At 32.0% G+C, this 21,310-nt stretch overlaps 1 protein-coding gene across 3 annotated transcripts in view; it reads left to right on the forward strand.

Moving 5' to 3' along the window:
• Nucleotides 1–19,433, forward strand: part of LOC145291414 (uncharacterized) — an 879,668-nt gene extending 860,235 nt beyond the window's left edge. For all 3 annotated transcript variants that reach the window (XR_013869410.1, XM_080137226.1, XM_080137236.1), the window contains 2 exons: nt 3,985–4,148; nt 18,831–19,433. Coding sequence is in view for 2 of the 3 variants with exons in the window: in XM_080137226.1 (XP_079993352.1) it covers nt 3,985–4,148; nt 18,831–18,953 (287 nt within the window). In the remaining variant the exon portion in view is untranslated. The remainder of the gene's footprint in view (nt 1–3,984; nt 4,149–18,830) is intronic.
• Nucleotides 19,434–21,310: the final 1,877 nt, after the last annotated feature.

Below are 21,310 nucleotides of genomic sequence, written 5' to 3' on the forward strand. Positions count from 1 at the left end.
GACCCTAGTATGATTTGCGTACTGCTAGTATTGTATAGCTGTAAAATGGTTTAAGTGATCTCCATTGCTATTGATGAAACTGTTCATGTCTTTGGTAGATATTCAGCTGGCAATTTCCAGTATTTTAGTTTGACTGATAGGATTTTCACCCAATTTTAAAAGTCGATGGTATGGAAGGTAGTAATGATCAAAAAGATGATAGTGATCTAAGTGATAGTCACATAAAAATAATTGATATTGGACATGTTTAATTGTTGTGTTACTAAGAGGAAAAATAGAGACAATATATTAAATTACTTGTAATATTGATGAAGAACACTTAGGACAAATATAGTATTATAAGCAACAAAAATAAAGATGCAAGCGCTAAAAGAAATTGGTGAAAATACTTAATCTATGATTTTCGTGGACTGCTTAAATTTGATAAATATAAACTGTTATTGTATTGGATTGTGTCGATGCTACTTATATAAGCACCCTATAAGTGACCCTAAAACATGCCACCATTGAATGGTTAATAAAATCCACAATCCAAGTGAAATACACCCACATTTGGTACAAATAAACATTTATGCATGTCAATTAGGATCACTCATGGATATCTAGCAGTCTTTGTTTTATTACCGTTCAGTGACATGCTGGAACACTTCAGTAATCGTCTCATCAGTAATCTTGAATGAGCTTCACATTCACTGAACCATAACTCCCCAAACTTTTTATCCGTAAGGTTATCTCAAACATAATATCCATTAGAACAATTCTTAGACTATTGCTGACTGAAGAGGGTCATCACATCCCAAATCAGTCATGTCCAAGTGAACTTGCAAGATAAAGGCGCACATTTACAGCATCTCACTGAATACGTATAAAACAAAGACTGTTGGACCTTTATGACTAAGCATAGACTGAAGTTTATTAATACTTAATGATTGGATTGTAGAAATATCTGAAATTTATTAACGATTAAATAGGTGGGTAACATTTATTTTGGATTATCTTGGATAATATACTGATGTGAATTTTTGTATGACTATTATTATTTTTTTTAATTATTGCTGTTTACCCTTGCTTTCCTTAATAACCCATGCTCCACAATATCCTACCTCAAGTAAATAAACACGCTGCTAATATTTGCTTTCTTGCATTTTTATGATTACATTTTTAAATACATATTTATACATAAATTTATTGAAATTGGACATGACTCTGACAAATATACTTTTAAGTAATCACATTTTAAACGTTGTTTTGTTAAATCTATGTGTGTATTTAGTTTATTCCATACGGATTGGTTTTTATAAGGAAAAAATACATTTTCTTTTTCAAATTAACCTGTGAAATTCAGTCCCTAAAGAAAGAAAAATGTTGCAAATTAGTGTATAGTTTACACACTGCACAAATTTTAATACTTGAATACACATACAAGCTAATTGGTTGCAAACAATTTAGTTTTGAAAGGATAACTAATTTCGACATTTCAAAATTTGAATTCAAACAGAATATTTTAGCTCAAGAACTAGTGTGGAAAATCTCTTCTTATAAAAAGTAAAAATGATGATTTGGGCAAAATGAAAAATGTAATGTCTTTAATAAGTATATATTGCTCAAATCCACAACAAAAAAATCAAAAGGAGATAACTTGTATGGTTTCTGTTGAATATGTGCAATAAACCTCTCAAGCTTAGAATCCTAAAATACAATTGGTAAGATCTTGGCCTAATGATGTCTTTTTAAAGAAATCGCAACTGAAACATTTATGCACATATGTAATCAATAATGTTTGTATTAATAAATACAAATTATACAATGGATGGATGATGGATGAGTCCCTTACCCCTCCAGGGTTATAGAAGAGTGTATTAGTATGGAAATTGTTTTTTTCGGACATTGCAGTAGTCCAAAGGCCAGCGATGAAAGATGACATACTGTTCTTCTGTCCTATTTATTTTTCAATTTGACTGGAAATCAACTTTTCTTTGGACTACTGCATTGTCCAAAAACCAATTTCCATTATTTCAGCGACTTTGAAAACTTTCCAACTGGACTATGACATCACACTGGATTTAATTTTGGACTTCATTCTTTCCAAAAAATTATTTTCACCTTTCGGATTACCTTGAGAGAAACTTTGTGCAAGCTGAAATATTATGCATGGTTTGCTTTTATATTTTTTACATATTCAACACTTTTTCACTTGTTTTTCTTGGGAATTTATGACTATAATAAATTGCAGTTTCACTTAATGCTATAACTAGCAAATTCTAGCATAACTACAAATATAATTTGCTGATTTCTTTCTGTCCTCTGATGAGAAGAATAGCAAGAATAGCAAGAATAGCATTCTTTGAAACTTTGCAGAATAAGGGCTTTGTAAATTGTTTTTTGGAGTATTCAGTCAAACAATAAATTTGGATTGTAAATTTCAAATTACAGTTTTGATTTTCTTTCTTATAATAAGCTCTACTCTCTATTGCATATTGAGCTTTTTTATGTAGTTGGGATTAAATTATCTATATATAAATACTGTTATTTGTGTTAGATTAAAGTTTACCATTGCATATATCAGGTAAACACTACATCCTTTTGATTTCATTTCTTATATATATATATATATATATATATACGGGTTCTAAAGCTTATTACTTTATTATTTCAACTATATATGATGTGATAAACGAACATAAACTATGTAGCCTCCTCCTAGGAGGCGATGCCTGGGAGGATGCTCACATGACAACAAAAATACTAAACAATTTATCTCTCTAAATTGTGCACTGAAAGATAGTATATTAGTCTGAAATAATATAGTAAACTGAATTGAGTATTACAAAATAGTAATAATTAGGACTATGACAACAGCATATTCTTTTCATTGTTTTGACTCTCGAGTGTGTATTCGTTTATATCTTATATGCTTTTATATTGAGTGATGTGGTTCTCGGTTGATTAACTGTGTCTGTGTCGGATATCTACTCGAGAGTCAAAACAATGAAAAGAATATGCTGTTGTCATAGCCCTAGTAATAATATAGTGACAGCTTCAGACAAGCGGATACCAAATCTTTATTATTAATAAATTATGCTGGCTATAAACGCTTCAGAAATATTAATGTTCCAACTATGTTTGAAAATGCTAAAAAGTTCATAGCACTCAAGTCAGATCCTTAATCGGTTTTGACGAACTGGTTCGAGTATTATGAACGTTTTTTGCTTTGACATCCTGTTTACAAACATAACTGGAACCTTAATATTTCTGAAACAGTCCTAGTCAGCATAATTGGAATAATAACTTAATATATTTTAGCATGTTTTGGTTAAATATTGATTTTTCTAAAGCAACACACACATACACACACACACGTATATATATATATATATATATATATATATATATATATATATATATATATATATATATATATATATATATATATATATATATATATATATATATACTTCATTTTTGTTAGCATGTTTCAAAAATGTATGAATCCATATATCTTCCTTCTAGTTATGAATTAAATAGTCGAGAAGACTAGAATCCCAAGGTTTGATTGTGCAACTAGTCCAGGAGAAAGAAAGCTAAAAAATAACACCTTATGTCAGCATTGTTTCCAGTCATAATGAACTTCTTGACATTAAATTTAATGCTTATTCAGGAGAGATGGATTTTGCAGAACCTTTGGTTCACTATAGACTTCCCATGAAAGCATATTACAATCGCTAATCACTGTCTCTTTGAACTAAAAGAAATCGTTTACACACACACACACACACACACACACACACGCGCGCGCGCGCATTTTTTGTTCTCAAATATGTACACATTTTAGTTGCTTCATTGTGATAAATATGTATGCTCTCTTCTTGTAAAATTATGTTTTTGCTTTTTATGTTAGAAAGCATGAACACGAAGCATTTTTTGTTGTTTTTCAATTTGTTTTATTTTTCCTTATATTAATAGAACGTTTTCCATCCTCTTCAGATGCTGTAGAGTTTCAGCGCTCTCCTGCCATTTGTCATTCTCCAGGTCCATTGACAAAAGTGTTCGACTTTCCTGGTGTTCATGATTCTCCCAAGAGAATGTCTTGCCTCATCAGTTGGAAACGATGCCGGGAATGTACCTTTACCGATCAGTCATCGGATGAAGTAGGTATTCTATATAAATATTGCAGGCGCGCGCGTGTGTGCGTGTGTGCGTGTGTGTGTGTGTGTGTGCGTGTGTATGTGTGTGTGTGTGTGTGTGTGTGTGTGTGTGTATTAATCATTTACTTGAAACGTACTTGGTCTGTATATTCCAATCGTAATGGATTAAAAAATCTTTCTTATAAATAAGTTTTTTTATAAAGAAAAAAATGGATAAGGGATTATAAATATGCAATATATTGGACTTAAAACAGTAAAGCACATACAAAATGCAAAATTAATTAAAATGGGTTAGCAAAATAGGATAACTTCAGGAAAGAATAAATGACTTCAGATTCAGTCAACTGAAATTCCATTTAAGTAGAAAACAAGGTAAATAAGATTCTGAGATATTGAGTTTACAAGAATTACCTCACTTTAACTGCCAACAAGATTAAGATAAATAGAACGAATAATTTTACTTCTATTAATTATAATTAAAAAACGTAGCACACACAACGTAAATAAATTTGATATAAGAAATTATAATTTAAATATAACATATAACAAATTATATTATAACTAGTGAGGATGCTAACAAAATTTGTGGAAGTAATTTAAATTCAACTATCAAAGAAGCCCTCGAAGAATGTAAACAAAAGAAAGAATAAAAGAAAAAACATGAAATTTCGAATTTAAGTTAAACCATTTAATAAATATGCTCTAACTGGAAAATATTTTGTAAGTATACTCTATATATCTATAAAAGTGAAATTGTCTGTCTGCGTGTGTGTCTGTCTGTGTACATTTCCCTAACAAAACTACTCTGCAATTTTCAGTCTACAGACTCGAGATTTGACATAAGGGGTATTCAGATTTGGGAAAATCTTTTTCATCCGTTTGCGGCCAAAAATTTGGCTGTCAAGGGGTCAAAGTTCAATGATTTGACCGTTGAAAACTCTACCAAACTCCTCCGCCAATTTTGGATCCAAACACTTGAAATTTTAGATGTAGGTTACTTGGACATGAATCAAAATTTTAATTTGATTTGAGCCTAAAGCAATAAATGTTAAGGGGTCAAAATTTTACCTCTGCGGTCTCTACCAAATTACTCAGCCAATTTTTGGTCTAAACATTTGAAATTTTACATAAAGTGTATTCATAGGGCAATCTTTTTAATCCATTTTTGGCCGAAAATTTGACTGCGGTCTTTAGCAAACTATTCAGCCAATTTTGGGTTTAAACATTTGAAATTTTACATCAAGGGTATTCAGACATGCAGCAATTTTAATGAGTTTTCGGGCAGAAAAGTAACCAGCCACTCCTTTTCCCATTTTAATGAGTTTTGGGGCAGAAAATTTGGTTGCCAAGTAGTCAAAGTTGAAAGAGTTGACCTTTGCAGACTCTACCAAACTTCTCCCCCAATTTTGGATCTAAACACTTGAAATTTTAGATGTAGATACCTGGACATGAATCAAATTTTTTAATATACACATATGCACATAAAGTTATAAACAATACGTAGGGACTGAGCAAAGCCAGGCTGAACTGCTAGTATAACTTAAAAATAGGACTTGAAAAATGGTAAAATAAATAAAAATAAGTGGATAAAAAACTTTAAATAAATTGAAAATGAAAATATAACAATAATAATTCACAAAAAATACAAAAATAATATGTATTTATATAAATACAGTATGACATAATCTTTGAAACGGCCGAGCATGTTGGTTCCATGAAAGTTGCCCAAAATGGTATTTTTATAAGATTTTAAGGTTATTATTTGATGAGTACATGACTAAATATGCAGCAATAACATAATTTTGCAGACGTGTTAGTCGCAATACGAAACTATTGTTATGACAACCTTTTTTTTTTACATAGGCATCACCACTTATCAAGACCCAGGGGCCACTCGAGGATAAGGGTTAAAGAGTGTACAATAGTCAATTGGACAATATAGTAATTGTTAGTAATGGAAATTCGGTAAATTTGTTAACTTAAGGGGAACGGCTTATCAAGAACTTGTTTACATTGGCCTTGAAGACAACCATATTGTAATCAGCTGGAAAGCAGGAAAACGGAAGACAGTTCCATCGGCGTGCAATTCTAAGAAGGAAACTTTGTTCATGGAATCTACATTTAGGTTTAGGTACAGATAAAGAGTGGGGGGAATTATTGATAGTGTTTTCAGCTAGACGAGTGTTTCTTGTGAAAGTTTGGCGAGGGGGGGCATAGACTGAAGCTCAGTCGAACACTTGTCATGAAAATAACGATAAAGCAGAGACAAACTCGCAACATCTCTTCTGTGAGAGGTTCCAGGTAAGAAAAAAGGACATCTCCTATGAGGCTATGAAGTCTATTTAGAACTCTGTCAAGGCAGGATAAGTCCTTTCTAGCAGCTCCTGCCCAGATGTGGCAAAAGTACTCCATCCTTGGACGAACTTGGCTCTTATATAGATAGAGAATTGCATCAGCAGTAAGATATCTACTGGATCGATAGAAGGATCCCACCATTTTTCCAGCGGCTTTGGCAACAGATTTATTTGATGTACATGTTCCATTTCAGATAAGGAGCAAGGGTCAAGCACAGAAGCTTATCAAAACATGAGGCCTCCCCAAGACGAGAGCCATTCATTTCAATTGATGCCAGATGGGGATCAGAGTGTTGATGATCTAAAGATAGAAGCTTGGTTTTAGATGCATTAAAAGTAATCATTGTACCAGGTGCTCAAGATCAGAGGAGAGAGAATCGGAGAGAACTTGGTCGTTTACTGTCTTAGATGTGCTACTATAGATGGTAGTGTCATCAGCATAAATGTCTACGAATGATGTAAGGATATGATTTGGAAGATCATTAATGTAAATCAGGAAGAGAGTTGGGCTCAAGATGGAACACTGAGGGACTCCAGCATTAATACTGTGAGCTCTTATGTATACTTTTATGAACCTATCAGAGAGAAATGATTTGATAATTGAGAAGACATTTCTAGCTATACCATAGCTGGAGATTTTGTGAAGTAAACCTTTATTCCATACCCTATCAAAGGCTTTTGATATGTCAAGAGCAATTGCCCTAGAAAGGTTGCCTCAGTCGAGAGATTCGCTAATCCTATGAGATATAACTGTAAGCACATCTGCTGTGGATCTAGCCAAACGGAAACCCTATTGTGGGTCACTAAGAAGGTTATTTTTGCTGAGATGGTTGATTACTTCTTTATTTAACAGAGATTCCAGAAACTTGCTCATGATGCACAGAAGACTTATTGGCCTGTACTGAGTGGGAGATGGCCGATCACCTGAATTCTTAAATACAGGGCAAACTGATGTTTTGAAAAGCAATAAATAATCAACTAGGAAAACTTGATATTTGGAACTTGGAAAATTATTATATTCACTATATATATATATATATATATATATATATATATATATATATATATATATATATATATATATATATATATATTTCTTTTCAAGGGAAATAAGGTAAAAAAAAAAACCCGATAAAAGTGCTCGATATGTTAATAGAGCGGTATATAATTTTTTAATTTTTTAATTTTATAATTTTATAATTTTTTAATTTTTTATTTTAATTTTTTAATTTTTTATAATTTTTTAATTTTTTAAATTTTAAATTTTAAATTTTTTTATTTTTTTAATTGATTTTTTAATTAATGGGCTCAATAAAAAATTAAAAAATTATATATATATATATATATATATATATATATATATATATATATATATATATATATACACACACAGAGAGGATTTTATCTGTCCTATACTTACAAATCTATTCAATTGTTGGAAAATTTTGTCAGTATACCCAGTATTTAAAACTTCTAGTCATCAGTCTTCTTATCTCAATACAGATTAATAAGTCTAATGTGTATCATAAGAAGCTGTCAATCATCTCAGTAAAAGCAATCTACTTAGTGATAAACAATATAGGGTCCATCCTGCAAGATCAAGTGCTGATGTGCTTATTGTAATATTACAGAGAATCAATAAGTCTCTAACGGTGGCTTCATTTCTGAGACAATAACTTTTGATATCTCAAAGGTCTTTGATAGGGTGAGGTACAAAAGGTTGCTTCACAAACTTGCCAGCCATAAAGTACATATTTGATAATGTTTGTAACATATCAATGATCTTTGAAAGGATCTGACATAAGGGGTTGCTTCACAAACTTTCTAGCATTTTTTTTTATAAAGGAGTTACCACTCATCAAGGCCCAGAAGCCACTCGAAGATAAGAGTTTATGAGTGTACAGTAGTCAATGGGGCAATATCATAGTAATTATTAATAGTGGAAATTTGGTAAATTGGATTACTTAAGACTACTTAAGATTACTAAGAAATAAACTTTATTCATAAAATCCATGCTACCTGTATAGTACCAATGCTATTATGCTTCAATGATCTATGCCCAACTGCTTTCTGAGTTTTAAAATCATATGTTGAAATTTGCTTACACCTACACAGACCACACGACTATCTATGGCAGCACTTTGAAGAGCATTCTTGATCTCTTTTTCGATCTGGAACATGTGGTGCAATGGAGAAAGAAACGGCTTCTTACTTTTAAAACCTCTAAAACCAAGCTTGTCTCCTTTCACTATCAACATCCATATCATTGTTTTATCCCAGTCAAAATCAATGGCTGTCTCTTTGAGAACAATCATTGTTTGGATAAATTCATAGGATTAATTTTCACTCCAGATTTAAAAGGGAAGATAGATATCCAATCTGTTGTAAGATTGTTGGAAAACAGATTGAATCATTTTATAATTTTAGAAAGTGACTGACTCCTGATATAAACCTCTACCTATATAGCAGTTAGATACACCCTTAAATACGCTGGTGAGATAACGCTCCTAGCACCCTTTATTGTTTTGACAGAGTACTATATCAACTTTGAAATATAGTAAAAATTTATTTCTTCTGTTATTTACAACCCTTTTCTCACATAAGATATGTTGATAATCTTTCTCTACTCACTCCTTATTTCCATGGGAGGTACTCGACTGAGTTCAAATCTTTGATTTCTCCTTGAAAGACAGGAACTTCTCTTTTACCATAATGGAAAATAGCATTCCTTTCTTCCTCCATTTATTTTCTGAATTTTCATGAACAGAGTTTTCTTTCAAAAACTTTTCATCTATGGAACACATTACCTCAAGGTCAATTTCTTGCAGACTACAGCATGGTCGTTTTCAAATTCAATATCAATAAATACATGTCATAAACTGTCTTTATAAGAAATCAAATTATCATAATATTCTACATTTTTTAACTGCTAATCCATCTATCACATTAACCCTTATCTTTGGATGGCTACTAGTCTTAATAATTTGCAACTCATTAGTATATATATTCATATACTAACGGATCTCTGCCCTGAAATTGCTTAGGAAAACTGAGAGTAGATTTTTTTTTTTTTTTTTTTTTTTTGCGTATGTGTGGAATAAAATTTTAAAAAATCAAATTTTGTTCTGGGGAATTTATATTTTTGTTAAAAATTAATTAATAAGAAAAGCAATATTATGGAAATTCTATCCATATAATTGGTGTCAAATTTCTGTACCGTTAATAGAATAGAACCTTTTGATAATCTTGATTTTAAGAATTAAGAAGCAAGATATATTTTTCTCTTTTAATTTTTTGGTATAATGACTTAATGTTAACATATTAGTTATTTAAAGAATGTAACTGAATCTAAAGAAAATACAATATGTTGAATAAATTCAAGTAGTAATCATAAATAGCCTGAATAATTAAGGCTGAATAGAGGTATGGAGGCCTAAAGTAGCTGTAATGATAATATATGTTGCATATATATGAGGCGAATTTTTAGTCAATTAGAAAATGAATATTGATATAATCGGTATTTGATCTAAGGTACGAAATTATTCCAAAATAAATAATTACACATATATGATAATGAAAAAAAATTTCCACCCATTTTAACTGGTAAATATGAAAAGAAATATCTGTTATAAAATTAGCATGAGGAAAATTGAGTAGCAGTAAGATGACTCGGAAATGTGAAAGGGTTATGTGTGTGTGTTTGTGTGTGTGTGTGTGTGTGTGTGTGCGTGCGTGCGTGTGTGTGTGTGTGTGTGTGTGTGTGTGTGTGTGTGTGTGTGTGTGTGTGTGCAAAGATAAAATGCATGATATATCACAAAATGAAACATTGTAGAAACAGAATGTATGAATGACAGAAAGGAAAAATAATAAATATTTCTTCCGGTGTTTAATTGTTTTCCCTTTCTGTCCCCCCCCCCCTCACATATATTTGGATTTTGGATGAAAAGGCATATGATAGTGTGTCCCACATAAGGATGTCTTGATTTATATAAGATCTATCCCATCATCAAGAAAACCATGACTGAACACATAAACATGTGACAGACAACCATGACATTAAACTAAAGTAATGGGAGAATAACAATCCCTGATATAAAGATCCGGAGAGGAATTTTTCAAGGTGATAGTTTATCTCCTTTGCTTGGTGATAGATCTGCTGAGTAAACTACTTAATAAAAGTCAGTGTGCCTACAACCTGAGCCAAGGCTGCCAACAAGACCCAAACAACAACAAAAAAAAATACACCATCTGCTTTCCATGGATGACCTCAAGCTGTATGCCAGTTTAGATGTTGATTGAGATCAACTCTAACAGATTGTACATACCTTCTGGAATTAAATTTGGTCTAGAAAAATGTGCCAAGTGTTCCATCAGAGCTGGGAAGAAGATCCAAATGGAAAACATGCAGCGTGACAAGTGTCCTAGAAGAACAGGAACAGTACAAATACCTTAGCATAAAAGAAAACAACTAATTCCAACAATGCAAAATGAGAGAAAAATAGGTAGAGAATATGTGCACCATGTACAAAAAATTTGCAAATCACAACTCCAAAATAAAAACAAAGTAAGTGCTATTAACCAGCTTGTTATGCCAGTAGTAACCTAGTTGTGACCTTATTGACTGGCCACAAAAGGTCATTAACAGGTTAGACACTAAAACAAGAAAAATGCTGATATTGTACAGAGTTATGTACAAAAACCAGTATTTACCAAGGCTGTATCTGCCTAGAGGAGCAGGTGGTATGAATCTCAGAAATTGACCACCAACACTGAGCCACTATTGTGAGTAGTGGGCAATATCTGGTGAGCTCCTAGAATCCAAACCTTTAGATAGTATATGAATACTAAGAAACAAGAGTCAATAGAACTACCTCCATCACAAAACTGGTCCAACATTTTGTACAAGACTGTCTTACAAATGACACAGAAACAGAAAACAAGCCTGCAATGGAAATAATCCAGAAGAGTTAACAAAAATGCATCCAAACTTTATTACAGAAAACTGAAAGAATGAGACAACAAACAGTGATGAACTATCAGAGGTATAGAAGGCTCTCTAGACTAATTAGAAAAAAAAATCGCTTCACTATAATCAGGAGAGAATGATAATGGCTCCCCAAGATCCAGGCTTGATGACCAATGCTTTTAAAAAGACGAATGATCTCAATAATAACACCAAGTGCAGATTCTACCATACAGAAGTAGAGAGAGTGAGCCACCTGACATCCAGTTGTAAAGTTCTGTTGGCAGACTCTTATTATACAATGCAACACAATGGAGTGTACAAATATCGCTACTGGAAAATTTATAAAACGCTAAATATCCAGTGTAGTAGTAAGTCATGGGAACATATACCAGAAAGAACAGTTAGAAATAAGTCATACGCAATGACTATCATAACTATAAAATTCCTACAGATAGAATACCAACCAAGAAAATGGAGCTCTTAAGCCTGATCTCTTGGTTGGAGTGACTCAAAGTATAAATTAATGTCTGACATCCGGTAGGAGGTTTAATCCGTATAAAAAAAAAAAACAAAATAAGAAAGTTAAAACAAAAAAGTTTATATATATATATATATATATATATATATATACATATATATATATATATATATATATATATATATAAACTTTTTTGTTTTAACTTTCTTATTATATATATATATATATATATATATATATATATATATATACACACACAAGAGAGAGAGATGGAAAAAGAACAAAATATATCCAATAGTTGCTCACGAATCATCACCAAGTGATGGACTAGTTTCACTGCAGGTTTCAATTATAGAGTAAGTAATGAGGTAAAAAGCATATCGAAGCAATGTGTGGTGATTGGTGGGATCATATTTGTAATTTTTAATTCTCATTATTCCTTATTCATTTTATCTATACATATGATAAAGTAAAGTCCTCTTTTCCATCTAGATTTAATCACCATAGGACTATAAATACAAGCCCTACATAAAATTATAATGTGATCGCACTTTCTGCTAATAACTGATACATCTTTCTGGAAATTATTAGTCAGTTTTATTCAATATCAGATTTTCCTACATTAGTTCCGAACTACCTCTCACAAAAAGTCATACTTAGAAAGAGTCGGGGTAATTTTTATGCACTATACAAAATCTATCAATACTTTCCCATTAAACACCGGAAATTCTCCTTAGATGAAAAGGAAAGATGGTGGAGAAGGACTGATTTGTATAGAATACTGTGTGAATGACACAAAAATAAAATTAGGAAAGTACATAATGCAGAACACCAAAAGGATAATTATTGCAGCAAGAGACCAAAAAAAAAAAAAAAAAAAAAATGAACTAGACTGAAAACAGAGAGGCAGGAGATAAAACGAGAAAAGAAAAATGAGAGGAGAAACAGCTACAGCGATGATTGTTTGTTTGTTTATTTTTGTTTAACGGCATAGCAACCCCCTTTGGGTTATTTAATGCCAAATCCAGTAGTTTAGAAAAAGGTCTTTATGTTTTTGAATATTTATTTTTGAATAGTGGCGCAGTTGATAGAGACGTTGAATCTCTACGGTTCCAGGTGAGAATTGTCTGAAGATAGCGGTTTCAATCCTACCCAAAGGCGGGCAGAGGCTTACTTGGCCCAAAACGTGGTGAGACGACAACTACTGAAGGCAGTAATTGCAGTGAATGCAGTCAGGAGATTCAGAGCTCCTATCCGTCGCAGTTACCACCTGATGAAGGCCAGAGGAATAGTTGGCCAAAACGTCGTGAAACAACTAATAAAAGATGAGAATAGTTGTCCACAATAAATAAAAATTAGTGTTGATTGATGTTTACCTACAATCTTTCGAATCTTCTCCCACATTGCTCTCGGTTCTCTGAAGGAATTTAATTTGCTGACATAATTTTTTCCAGCATTCTTTTTTAGCTGCCTTTGTAACTCTACGAGCTTTAGCTTTATTTCATTTGTATTCCATCAGGTTTGTAGTTGTGGGCTGTTTCTGAAATTTCTTCAGGGCCGCTTTTCACAATTTGTTAGATTCCTGACATTTATTGTCGAACCAGGGTCTACTCTGTCTGTTAGACGCTGAGGTTTAAGAGATACTTTCACTTGCAATTTCTAGTAATGTTTCTGTAAAAAATTTTACTGGGACATTTTTTGACTAATTCAACCTATATCTACATTTTCCTTTGTATAGTTGCCAGTTGGCCTTTTTAGTTTCCATCGGAAAAGTCTTTTATTGTTGAATTTTGGGCTTTCTATCAATGTTGGCAAATGGTCACTGCAACAAATATCATCATATACTTTCCAATTAAAATCCATATACAGCGATGAATCACATAAACTTACGTCGATGGCTGAATGATTTCTACTAAATGGGTTGATATGTGTAGGTGTACCGTCATTGAGGAAGCATATATCATTTTCGTTGATAAACTCTTCCAACGTTTTGCCTTTTTTTATTAGTGTCTTTACATCCCCATAGGATGTTATAACTGTTAATAGGATGAAAGGTTTAGGTAAACGGTCAAGCAGTTTTTTCAATTCGTTTTTATTTATGTCAACATTTGATGGGATATATAGAGCATACTGTCATTGTTTTATGTAGGGTAACGTTAATGACAATTGTTTATTTGTTGGTTATGTTTATTTTGTTGTGGCATATATCGTTTCTGATTAGAATAGTTACTCCTCTGGAGGACATAATCCCGGAGTTATGAGAGTAATTAAATATTTGGTAGTTTTTTATATTGATGTTATCTTGTTTTAGGAAGGTTTCTTGAAAGCAGATTATGGCTGCGTTGAAAAGTTAAATAAGAATAAGGAGTTCGGTATAGTTTGATTTTAGTCCATGACAATTCCATTGGAAGATTTGTTGTGCTTTTTATTTCTATCCATGAATTTTGTGAGTGAAAGTAAACTTAAATAGGAAATATTGTATGTTTATTCTGTTTAGGACCGCCATACTTTTTAAATTGTAATAAAAATTGAATGACAGAAAGGGTAGGGAAAATCACGAAATGTGTAAAAATGTAGTATGAATAGATGTGTATCTGCGTTAAACTAAATGATTTATTTAAACTATGATTTTATATTCTAAAACAATAAATTAAAAGTCTTTTCTGTTATTCTATTAAAGTAAACATGAAAGGGGAGCGGTTGTCAAATAGAATTTCTAGACTAATATATTATGTAATGAATGCCTGTATTTAAGAAGGTGAATTATTTGTTGGTGACATGTGGCGTTTTTGAGTTATGACTTAATTTCATGAGAGTAAAACTCTTTGTTACAACCTTTGTGGGATTACGTATTTGAGAGAGTGAGTCAAAGGGGATAAATTGTATTATTTATTTTACAGTGACGAAATGTGCATATTCTTGCATGCAAACATACTGCTGTATTTGCTAGAAATGATGAGTATTAAAAGATTTGCGTAGGAGTTGTCTCATTGTTTTCTTATACTGTTGAAAGTTTCAGGGGAAAAAATCGACTTCATTCAAGGTTGGGTATGGACTTTCTTGAGTTTACGTCCCCAGGCAAAGCTGGGACACAAGCAGTTAGTTATTGATAAAATAAAAGGAAAGTTTTATATTGGTTTAAATATTAGAATTGATAAATTTTCTAACCGATTTATAGACCAAATTATATTAACATGAGAATGTTAATATAATTTATGCATTTATACAAACGACCTTTAATGCAATGTTAATGTTAGCAATAACAGTTAAAGTAAGAGAACTATTTTTTTTGTATTGGTATTTATTATACGACTAGCCTGCTTACCCGGTGTTGCCCGGGTGTTTGGAGGTGTGTGTTAAGCAAAAAAAAAAGTTGTAGTAGGAGGCTGGCTCAAACCTGTGACGTGGAGGCAGAAAAGAAAGTGGAGGTCTGTGTAAGGGTGTTGGTTGAGCAAAAAAAAAAAAAGAAGTAAAATTGTGAGCGCAAATAAAAAAGAAAAAAATAGGAGTAGTAAGCAGGCTCGAACCCGTAACGGGCCAGAGGAAAAAGAGGTGAAAAAAAACCCAAACTGTCTTACCAATAAGCCTACCGTGGCTGTGACGTCACAGACGGTCGAAATAATGCGTTTTATGCAATGTCATTTACGCGAGCTTTGAATGACTTGCAAAAAATATCAGTGAAAAAACCGACCCTCTCTACCCAAAAATGCCCAGTTGAGGGTGCAAGAATTAATGTTTTGGACAAATTTTTCGATATTTGTCGTCCGAAGCTCGAGCTTCAAAATGATACCGATTTCATGAAAATCTGTCGCCTCTGTTGAAAGTTTTAGGCACACACACACACACACACACACACACACACACACACACACACACACACACACACACACACACACACACACACACATACATACATACACACACACATATATTTAAACAGACAGGTGAGATTTATATAGAAGACACAAATTTCTATAATAAAAGTAATTTAATAATTCAGGACAATGAAAAATCGACGTACATCAGCCACTTCTACATAAACATTTTATCATCAAGGCATAAAAAGACATGCTTTTTCATCGAATACCATATAATGCTGGATATTATTACTAGTATATATATAAATATATGACAGAATAAATTTTCTAACGAAGGACTAAAAATTAAATTTTATATAGCTTCCAAAACTATATATATATAGTTTCTGAAGCTATATATATAGTAATTTATAAAATATATACGGCGATTAAGCTTAATCGCCATATATATTTCATAAATTACTAACTAGCTCTACCTACGTATTGAGCACTTTTGAAGTAAATACTTAAAGTTGATGCATAAATTTATACTTTCGTATATTAATTTTATGTGAGTAAATGAAGTAGTTATATATATATATATATATATATATATATATATATATATATATGTGTGTGTGTGTGTGTGTGTGTGTGTGTGTGTGTGTGTGTGTGTGTGTGTGTGTGTGTGTGTGTGTGTTTTACCACTATTCCATAACCGTTTTTTGCTTTCTCATAGTTTTCAAGTGATTTTGGTGTTGTTCATTTTTATGAGGTTGGTGACAATTAATAATAACAACGGCTATCATGGGATTGTTAATTCATATATCGCCAGCCTAATTCTTGTACATGATCATCGCTAAGTTTTCCTACAAACCCCAATGTTTCATTATTTTAGACAATCGTGCCCCTATAATAATAACGTGCTCCTCAGAACAATAAAATGTAATTCGATTTAATTCTTTCCTCCTTCCAAAAATAATTGGACGAGGTTGGATATAATTTCAAAGAAAAGCGATTAAAAAAAAGAGATAAAACTTCTGTTTGTTTGGAATAGAAAATATATAAGAAAAAATTTAAGTTTATAAAGGCAGCACGATGAAAAGGTGTGACGGATAGACTCAAACTGATGCAATTTAAGATATAATAGTAGAATCAGCTATGCACTTTCACTGGTCCAAGTCATGTGTATACATATAACTATACATATATACATATTTTTTTACAATATTTTACATGCATGATCTTCTTACTTGCATCAGGCAGTCAGATGGTGTGTCTGTGACACTATATTTCGGGATGTCTTCTCTTCCTCAGGCGTGTGTTCGACTTTCAAACATGCATGACAGGTTTTATTGTAGATGGAGCATGTTCGCAGAAATTGGAGATTAATTTATCTGTTTTAGATGCATAATTCATTGATATCGGACGTATGTTCTTACTCGATATTATTTGCAGTATGTTAATATTTAGCCTTAATTACTTATTTTTGTATTATCAACTGATCTTTATTCGTTTATTTTATTTATTTGTTTTTTTGTGTTTTTCCTGCAGTTCTCTTAGGATCGTTGGGCATGTTCATTTTTATTTGGAATAAAAAGATTTTGGAAACAAAAGTTTACATCAAAACGATCGTGCCTTATTCGACTATATCTCCAATAGTAGACATAACACTTTTCTTGGACCTAAGAAATTTGGGATTTTAATGTCACCCAGAGTGATTGCCTCAGTTCCTCGAGCAACACAGATGTAGCTGCTATTAGAATGCTTAATTTCTCTACTGCATATTCTCTTTCACAGTTCACAGGCTGTTACTTTCTTGATCCGTCTCTCATATTGTGAGGATCAGCAAGTCTCACTTCTCGACCTATTCTTGCTAACTTTGCCTAAGGCTTATGTAATGCATTCCCATAACTTACTTGGAAATATTGATTACCTTGTGATAATGATTGATATAACCATAAACCAATAACCCAAACCAAAGCTCTCAAAGATCTCACCAGAGATGGCTCTTTTTCTCTATGCTGAACAGTACACAAATGAAGTAACTAAATAAGATAAAGCAGCTATAGAAACATTTGTGCTGACACAAAAATTCTATAGTAAGACCCACTCTCCGCAATAATTTATTTCGAGCTGTGCAGCTACATAGGCTGCATAGGCAACAAGCGTTCTGCCATTTTAACCACCATAAGTCAACCACAAATAAACAAATGTTAATTATAAGAGTGTAATAACCACAGCTAAAAGTAGATATACTGAGAAAATGCATTGAGGCACAGAAATTAAGAACTTGCAGTTTTGGGAAAATCTATAATAGTGTGGTTAACAATTACTATCAAACCAACAAGATGTCATTTGCATGGAAATGGGTAATGCTTAACTGCTTAAGGTTTGTCTTAAACTCCACAAACTACTCCCAAATTTCCTACTACAGACAAAAACCACACTTGACGATCTGATCATCGCTCCCTCTCATATCCTGAATATCATTAAAAAAACCTTGACATCTTCATATGAACTGTAGCCCACAGTCGCCCATTATGTCTCAGTGGCAATGTGCGTTGTTTGGGGTGAAAAAAGTAAAAATTAAAAATGGTTTAGTCGAATAAGGCAACTAGTTTTAAATAAAGTTAGTTCAAGTTAAATACTTAGAATGTTACTAAAAAGAAAAAGAAAATTAAAATATATTAGATATTTGGCTTATTCGAAATGCATATTCAAATAACATAATATATGAAAAGTAGGTGAATTCATTATTACATAGTGAAGAGATTGATAAGCATCTGTAACTTTTAGATGTAAATTCCTGTCAAGTTGCAAGCATAATTTTTATATATATTTGGTATATTTTCATTACTTTTCATACAAATTTTTATTCATGGCTTAATTATAGATGTCTTTCAGAATTTCCTTGTTATCTATAATGATTTGATGTTTGTCCAATTTTCTTAAATCTAGATTTATTCCAAATATATTTTTGAAATTATTCCTGAATACTTACTCAAGAATGTTCATATAAACCTCTCTCAGTTTAATTTATATATGTATGTATGCCAGTATATATTTACATTTTCTTTCTACTTTCAGGACAGTGAACACAATTTCCAACTCGAGGACAAGGTAACAGTAACTGCCAATAAACCACCATTAGCTATGAACAATATCCAGGAGGTGCGGCTAGCCTCAACATGCTCCTTCGCCAACACTTGACACTTGCAAAACATTGGTTGAAGCAATTTCTTCCTTTCCATAACAATGATTATAACTCAGTATGCAGAACTGGATTTCTCTCATGATAAGATACCTCTGCCCACTGCCCACACCAGCCAGATTCCTTCACTGTCTCTCTGTTGGAGATCAGTATATGTGATTGTGCTAAGGAAGATAATGACAAGGTGGCTGATGATAGGGCCATGGAAAGCCTCAAGCTTGTGCCCTGTGTATTATTTCAATATCAGAGTACTTGTTAATAAATTAAAAGAACAAAACACAATGCAATGTCATAAAAATATAATTTTTCCTTTATTAAAAAACAACAAAAAATGAAACCCATAACTGATAATTTTTTACTAAGAAAACAAAAACAGACTGTTTTAGATTTTTAATCAGACTAATTATTTTGAAAACTGACAGTTAAATTTGACCAAATAATGAACAAAATAAAACAAAAAATGTATAAATAACAAAAAATAGAGGGAAAAGGTCCTATTTATTATGGAAATAAACCTAGTCACCTACTGGCTATGGAGGGAGAGAAGTAGTTACAGCTTTTTCAACAACTTTTAACTGATGAAAATTTTGAAAGATGAAGGTCCTTTTTGATTATGAAGAAAGAAAGAAATAGCTACATACAAAACATCCCATAATATACTGACACATTCATATATCAATCCGCTTGTGAACAAAGCATAATTCATTACAAGAACAATAAGAACAATGATTAGCATGATCATAAAAAAGAAATGTCAATGCTGAACAATTATTCATACGTTCTTATATTTCTTCCCTAGTTCTCTAATCCTGGGAAAAAGAAAGAGAGAGAGAGAGGAGATAATGGCACTTGTTACCCCCAAAACACATACTACCATCTTCCTCCTCCTCCTTCTCATCCTCCTCCTCCTACTATTTCCATTCACTCCTCCTTTCCTTTCTGCCTGTGATGATATCGGTAATGCTGACAACGTTTTATTATTTTTCTCTGATTTTGAAAGGGATTCTATTGATTTTGTTGGGAGCTTTTGTTTTTCATAAGAAAATAAAGAGATCATAAACTTAAAATATTTTTATTTAGAAATTTTTATACACATACTTACGTATATACTTATAAATACTGAAGAATATATATATATATATATATATATATATATATATATATATATATATACATGTAAATATTAAGTATGTATATGTGAATATGTGTCCATATATATGTGTGTGTATGTGTGTGTGTGTGTGCGTGTGTGTGTGTGTGTGTGTGTGTAAACACATATATATGTATACACACATGCACACAAAGTATAAACACAAAAATATCAAACCAATGACGCTTCTTTTCAAAGACAAGAAAGAAATGAAATTTCAACCCAACATAAAAATAATTAAAATGTGATTTAGTCAATATATTTGCACATATGTGCATGTTCGTGTATATACATACAAACTCACGCAGACATGTATATTGAAGACATTATAAAGATGTAGGAGATGAAACCCGTAGATGATAATGATGGTAATGTGATGGCGATGTAATTTTTTAAAATATTAAATAGAATCCAACCAACATTGGTTTCTTGGATTACAAGTTTAAAGTAAATGGCCTTTGTTGCTGATTCAAAAAATATCCACATTCAGTGTAGGTTTTTATTTTTTATCTTTGGACCTATCTCATTGTATCCCTATCCACAATTCTCATTCTTTATATATATATATATATATATATATATATATATATATATATATATATATATATATATATATATTCTTCCTCTTTTCTCCCTCTCTCTCCCCTCTCTCTCTCTATCTCTCTCTCTATCTTTCTCCCACCATGTCTCTTCCCCCCTCTCTCTCTATCTCTCTCTCTCTCTCTCTCTCTCTCTCTGGATAGATTATCTCTGTTTGTCAATTTCTCTCCCTCTTGCTCCTACTCCCGCCAGTCAGCCTTGACATTGTCACTTACATCTTGGATTTGGCAATTATTATTCAACGTCACAGTGGCAGTCACAGTGAAACATCAATGATTTTCACAAAGAAGCAGACATTTGAGTTTTTTTTTTCATTTGTTCCTTGGAATTTTTAAAACAACAGCAAAAAAAAAACAAAAAAAACAAAAAACAACTTAAACGTTAAAATAAAAAAAGGAAGAGATAAGAAACAATGAAAACTATAATGAATGCATGAACAAAATAAAATACTTTATCTTTTAAAACAAATTGTAACTTCGGTTGCATAAAATATCAAACAAAAATTAAAAAAACAAACACTTACAAATAATCAATTAATGAAAAATTAATGCAACTATCAGACTGATGTGGTGTCATTCGGATAAAAACTTTTGCTAAGACTTCTGC

Source organism: Euprymna scolopes, chromosome 2 (assembly GCF_053919585.1).
Source record: "Euprymna scolopes isolate OS-2025 chromosome 2, ASM5391958v1, whole genome shotgun sequence".
In the NCBI taxonomy this organism is placed as follows: Eukaryota; Metazoa; Mollusca; class Cephalopoda; order Sepiida; family Sepiolidae; genus Euprymna; species Euprymna scolopes.